This window comes from Musca vetustissima, unplaced genomic scaffold (assembly GCF_032173495.1).
Source record: "Musca vetustissima isolate MV318-11 ecotype Yass unplaced genomic scaffold, APGP_CSIRO_Mvet_v1 utg254015, whole genome shotgun sequence".
In the NCBI taxonomy this organism is placed as follows: Eukaryota; Metazoa; Arthropoda; class Insecta; order Diptera; family Muscidae; genus Musca; species Musca vetustissima.
The window spans coordinates 62676-68818 of record NW_026887533.1 but is presented as its reverse complement, the minus strand read 5'-3'; the positions used below and the strand labels follow the sequence as shown (position 1 = coordinate 68818).

The 6143-nt window shown below is 35.0% G+C and overlaps 1 protein-coding gene across 1 annotated transcript; it reads right to left on the bottom strand.

Annotated features, from left to right (window-relative positions):
• Positions 1 to 1518: 1518 nt before the first annotated feature.
• On the bottom strand, positions 1519 to 3053 carry LOC133335120 (uncharacterized). The gene has a single exon (XM_061543426.1). It carries the CDS (start codon positions 3048 to 3050, stop codon positions 1737 to 1739), a length of 1314 nt encoding a protein of 437 aa, XP_061399410.1. The 5' UTR covers positions 3051 to 3053; the 3' UTR covers positions 1519 to 1736.
• Between the last annotated feature and the right edge of the window lie 3090 nt (positions 3054 to 6143).

The following is a 6143-nucleotide window of genomic DNA, read 5'->3' as shown; positions in this document are numbered from 1 at the left end:
TGTGACGTTTATAAAAAAGTAGCGCATCGATAGTACGACAAAAAAATACGTAATTGTCATGTATCTCATAGGTAGTTAGACCATGGAAGTTTCTGATATTTTATTTTGGAATTTTTTCCATATGATTTGCAAAGGCTTTAATGGAAACTCAGGCAATATAGATGATTTTGTACTAGATTAGCATTGGCATCCATGAAAATTCTTTTGCGCCTTCGTACTGATTTCCTTTGGGACTTCACATATAGGAAAGTATTTTTCTGGTTCATTTGCCATTTTATTACCCTTTAGCAACTTCTGGTCAGTTGGAAAAATTGATCACGCTACCCTATGGGTAGCGTGAATCTTTAATAAAAACGTTGTTTTGCCAAGTTGTGGGTTTTTGTGGGATAATGGTTTTAAAAGAGCCAGATTTCCTCAACAGTAAAAAGTGTTTTCTGTGGCAATATGAAGACAAATATTTCGTCAGGCACTTTCTAATTATAACATTATTTTGCATGCTCACCTCCAATTTGGTATAAAAATATTTAGATTTTTATTAAACAGGTTAAAATGTTTTCAATTATTTTATAAAGTTGTGCTTATAATTTTAATGATGAAAAATTAGAGTACTGATTTTGTTTCGGCTTTTTTTTGTTCTTAACACTTCAACTGTTGGATATGAAAGGAAGTTGGAGTGAAAGCCTTTAGAAGTTGATACCTCAATTTTTGATAATTTGACATTCGTATACAACATGGCAAATACTGTAGTCGTGTTACCACATTTATTCTTATTGCTCATTGTTGCAAATAGAAGTATTAAAATTTTAAAATTTGTGATAGAAATAAAAATTGTTAATTCGACTCTTTTTTGCCAATCTGAAGAAAATTTAATGGTATAAAGATAAGTAAACTTCTGTTTTTTTTTTTTATATAAAAATGTATGTTTGCAACATTCAATAGTTGGTGTTTAGATCTAACTAGATTTGTTTGCCAAACATCTTGCATCTAGTCAAGTACCAAACCACCTAAATTTACGGTATATAATTCACCTCAGAAGTAGAATAGCTGATCAAAATAAACTATATAAAAATTGAGATTGGTATTGATCTCATTTATAACTGTCATCATTTTACTATATTTTATTGATCATTTTCGTAACAATAAAAGCGCTTCAACAAACATAAAGTGAATACCGTTCATCAAGACGATTTTTATTTTTGGAATTTTATATATTAAATTTTGTGAAAAAAAACTAACAAAAAGAATTGGCGACAATTGTTAATGAATTTAAATTAAAACATGTTAGTTAAAAGTAAACTGTGGATTATGAAATATTTATAAAAAAAAATAATATAAAGAGGCACAGAAATAAATGTAAGTTAATGTTAGAAGTTAAAGTTTATTTCACACTGCTATGGTGTTTCTTTATTTTGTTACTAACATTTATGTTGCGGTGCTATGCACCTCTCTTTGTTGGATTTACAATTATGATTAACTTCAACTTAAAACTAATATTATACTGCAGCCTGGTCGTGCTCGTTATTACGCTGAGTCATCACTTGCGGTGCGCTGGTATTAGTGCGCGTGTTTGTGGCGGATGACTGCCCTGGTGTCATATTCCTGTTGATTTGTCGGACTGCTTGCGCAGCATAATGATGGGAATGTTTACTAGTTGGTTTGCATATTTAGTTTGATGTTTATTAGGGTGAGCCGTTAACTCCTCCCTCTCGAATTATCAAGCGTCTCGATTGATGTGTTTAGAAATATGGCAGATTATAAAGACTGCCGCGTTGATTCAAGTTAATATTGTGGTTTGCTAGTTGTTTTGTTTTGATAACAGATTCTGTTGTGCCGGCTGCCAATTGGCTTTCTGACACAGTCATTTCTATTTGAGGTCTAGACATTCCTTCATGTGGGGTCATTTTTATAATTTTCATACTAGTTTTGCGCCTTTGCCTCATTTTTACTGCCATCAGGAGGATGACCAATGCTAATATGAGACTGATGTTAAAACATAAACTGGTCTTGAATTCAGTATTTAGACGCTCGATTCTTTTATTACTTTTCACGTGCAACGTTTTTAGTAGTTGTAGAGATAGTATTTCTTCGGTGTAGTTGTTTCTAGCTGAGTGTTTTAGTAGCGCAGGCAACGGTTTGGAGTAAGCAGCTTCTTCGACGGTGAAATTTTTGTTGCCTATCCTAATTGTAGAATTACTAAATCTTATTAAATAAGTTCCTGTTACATTTTTTTCGTTTCCATTTATGACAATATTTTCTTTTATGTTATTTATCAAAATTAATCCAGGTTCTATTTCCTCTAAATTATTAATGTGATCTGCATTTACTATTGAACAATTATGTGGGATATTAGTTACTAATTTAGGAATACATGTATTGTTTGTTATATTGGCTACATTAGATTCTAGACATAATTCAATACCATTTATTTTTTGACAAGGACTTCTAATTCCAAATGTTGCTCTTTCACATTTTACAATTTTCTTATAATCAAGATTTAAAACAGTATTTTGATTTTTTACAGGTCTTATGGTTATGACATTACAAATTTCTTTTACAGTTTTGGGAATGCTTATAATGTAAATTATATTAGTACTATTGTTTACAATTTTTATTCGTGCGAAATTTAAAGCTTGTTCAATGTTTTGAAACGGGATTTCATCTTGATTAAATATTTCTTCTATTTTTCTAATTTCTATTTCCGATAAAATAAATGTGTTTACAATGTTGGATTTTGTTAAATGAATGGCCGAATTAATATTCGTTACTTCCTCCTTTAAAATTTCAACTTTGTACTTTGCCTGCAATATGAGGGTATTACGGAAGTCCTCACTAGTCTTTAAAATTTTTGAAATACTATTTGTCGCATTCGTTATCTCCTGCATTCTTTCTATTAGATCTCTGTTGATTATTAGCTGGTTATTGCTGTTGTCTGTTAACTCATTGATTTTGTTTTCCAAAAGCATAAGGTCATCATGGTCTGGACTACCTGCCAGCCATTTCCACGCCGTTCCAATCTCATCAAGAGATCTTTTAGATCTCTCTTCAGGCATTAGCCGATTTATAAGGTGAGATATGGTAGTGATGTCATTATGTAGGAAGGGGAGTAGTGGGTGGTTGTCTGGAATTCCTTTGGCCAAGTCGTCCTTGATCCTCTCTAGAGTGTCATGATATTCCTTGATGTTAATAACATGCAAAATTTTGAATGTCCCTGTTTGTATTTTTCCTATTCCACTCTCTATAAGAACCACTTCTGATTGAGAGTAGTCCAATATTTCTGTGACCCCTAAGCAACCTGTAATTAAGAACTGGAAACCCGGTAAATAAGTAAGTCAGTTTCTGATATGACTCTTATGGACTATTTTCCCTGATTGAGTCAGGACAGTTGAGTGCCTATTCTCCTTTACAACTTCTTCTTTGAAACGTTTAGATAGTTTGGTTCCTAATCTCTTGTTCTGTTTGACAAATATTTTCTGACCTTCTTGATATTCTTTTGGTTCTTCCCTAACACGATTATGATTTGCCAAATCATTTTCCTGTTTCCTCAAGAGTCTTTCGTAGTTGTTAAGGCGAGTCCTTTCGTAGTCCTCTGGTCCAAAGGTCGTCGGTCGTCCAAAAAATAGATCTACGGGTTTCTTTCCAATTGACGAATGTATTGTGTGATTGTACTTGTTAACGCTATCTTGCAATAGCTCCTCAAAAGAGTAATCGGGTCGCTCACACTTACTGCAACGCATAATTTCCGATAAGGTCGAATGGAATCTCTCTATTTGCCCATTAACCTCGCTCTTATAAGGCGGTGCCGTAAAAATTTCCATGCCAAGTTCGTCTTCCAACATAAACCGAATGGTCTGAGAATTGAAAGATCGCTCGTTATCAAATACAATTGACTTCGGGACCCCAAAGTAGAAAATTATTTCTCTCAATGGTTTCCTAATGTCTTCAATGCCTTTGCCATTTATCATTCTGGTTACTGCGAATTTTGTAAATTTGTCTATTGCGGTTAAAACTCGAAACTTGTCTGTAGAGAAGATATCTATGTGGATTGTATGCCCAGGATAAGTTGGCATAGGTGTCTTATTAAGTTTGGGAGCGTTCGGATGTCGCTCATACTTATTTTCTTTACATACTTTACAGACATTGATCACATTCTTTATTTTCCTAGTCATAGAAGGGAAGTAATAGCTCTCTAAAATTTGTCTCCTATTCTCGGCATTATTCCTATGTGCTCTGTTGTGAGTCTCAATAATGATTTGTTTTTGTCTCTCCTCATCAGTAACATCTTCAACCATTGTTCGAGCGAATCGTACTTTAATGTTTCTGAAGTGATGAGGGTACAGTGCTTGAATCATAAGCATAACTGGCTCTGAGGTCTTGATGCCGTTGACTACTGTAGGATTTAAGTATCTCTTTAATATGACTTTCAGATCTGATTCCGCTAGACTGGTTTCTTTAATGATATGTCTATGGTAGGAGGGAAATACAATGTTAAATTCATATGAGGAAGCTGATGATTCCTCAATAATGATCTGATTTTTGAAGGTATTTATTGGCACCTCAGCGGAAGGAATTAGGTCTTCCGATGAGTCCTCGGCACTGTGAACCGTGGGCGTTAGGGAGTTAACATCTGTCACTGGTGGTCTCGATAGCGCGTCCGCGACTACATTCGTGCTACCTGGTTTATAAATTAACTCGTAATTATATTCTTCTAACTGTGCCTTCCACTTCTTCATCTTCACATTTGTGTTCTTGTTGCTTAGCGCAAATGTCAAAGGTTGATGGTCGGTAAATATCTTTATGCTTCTTGCTCCATACAAGTAACAATTCAATTCCTTTAAAGCCCAAATTATCGCCAGCATTTCTTTCTCATTTGTCGCATATTCCTCTTCTGCCCTACTGAGAGTTCTAGAAAGGTATGTGATAGGTCTATTGCCTTGAGATAAAACTGCTCCTAAAGCGTATTTCGAGGCGTCAGTAGTGAGTTCAAAGGGCTTATCAAAGTCGGGATAGTTCAAAACGACTTCCTCCGATACCAAACAGTTCTTGAGCTGTTTGAAACTTTCAATCTGTTCGGAATTCAAATTGACACTGATTTTTTTTGACTGGTTTCTCGGGGTTTTCCCTATATCGCCTCTCATCATGGAAGTTAATGGTTTGGCTATTTGAGCATAGCCCCTTATGAATCTCCGATAATGTCCAGTCAAACCTAGGAACGATCGCAAGTCATGAACTGTTCTGGGTTGAGGGAAATTAACTATGGCCTTAAGTCTGTCTGGGTTTGCAGAAAAACCTCCTTCCTTTACATTGAACCCTAAGAAGTCAATTTCTTCCTTTAAGAATTCACTCTTGTCCAAATGAACTTTCAGATTAGAGTCTTCCAAAGTGCGGAATATTATCCTCAAATTTTCAATGTGTTCCTTTTTAGTCCTACCAAATATCAAAATGTCATCAATGTAGACGTAGCACCGTTTCCCTATATGCTCTCTAAGAATATCATCTAGAGCTCTTTGGAATATTGCAGACGCGTTACGTAGTCCAAATGGTAGTCTTGTGAACTCGAACTTTCCATTCTTGACGGAAAAAGCTGTTTTCTCAATATCGGATTCCCTAAGTGGAATCTGATGGAATCCGCTCTTTAAATCTATGGTGGAAAAGTATTTCTGTTCGCCTAAGTTAGCCAAGATTTCTGTAATTTCAGGTATGGGGTATCTGTCAGGTCTAGTTATCTCATTAAGTTTCCTATAGTCAATAACCATGCGGTATTTTTTCACACCTGAAGCATCTGGTTTTTTTGGTACTATCCAAACTGGAGCATTATATGCGGACCTGGAAGGGCGAATTATCCCGTCCCTTAATAGTTCTTCTATCTGTTTGTCAATTTCGGATTTTAGTGCCATTGGATACGGATAGGATTTTGAATAAACTGGACTATCACTACTCGTATTAATTTCAGCTTGTACGATTGTTGAATAAGTGAGTTTTTTATTGGGATCTGCAAAAAGGTTTGGATGGTCATCCAAAATATTCCTGACTTCTTTTTCATCTTCGGGATTTAGATGATTTAAACGTAGATTCATGTTATTAATCTCATCAATTTGCAGCTCTTTCAAAGGAAATTTCTTTCCATCCAGAATTGTGAGATAGGA

Bases quoted from the DNA above. Each gene is read 5' to 3' on its own strand.
- LOC133335120 (XM_061543426.1), bottom strand. From the start codon at position 3,050: ATGCCTGAAGAGAGATCTAAAAGATCTCTTGATGAGATTGGAACGGCG.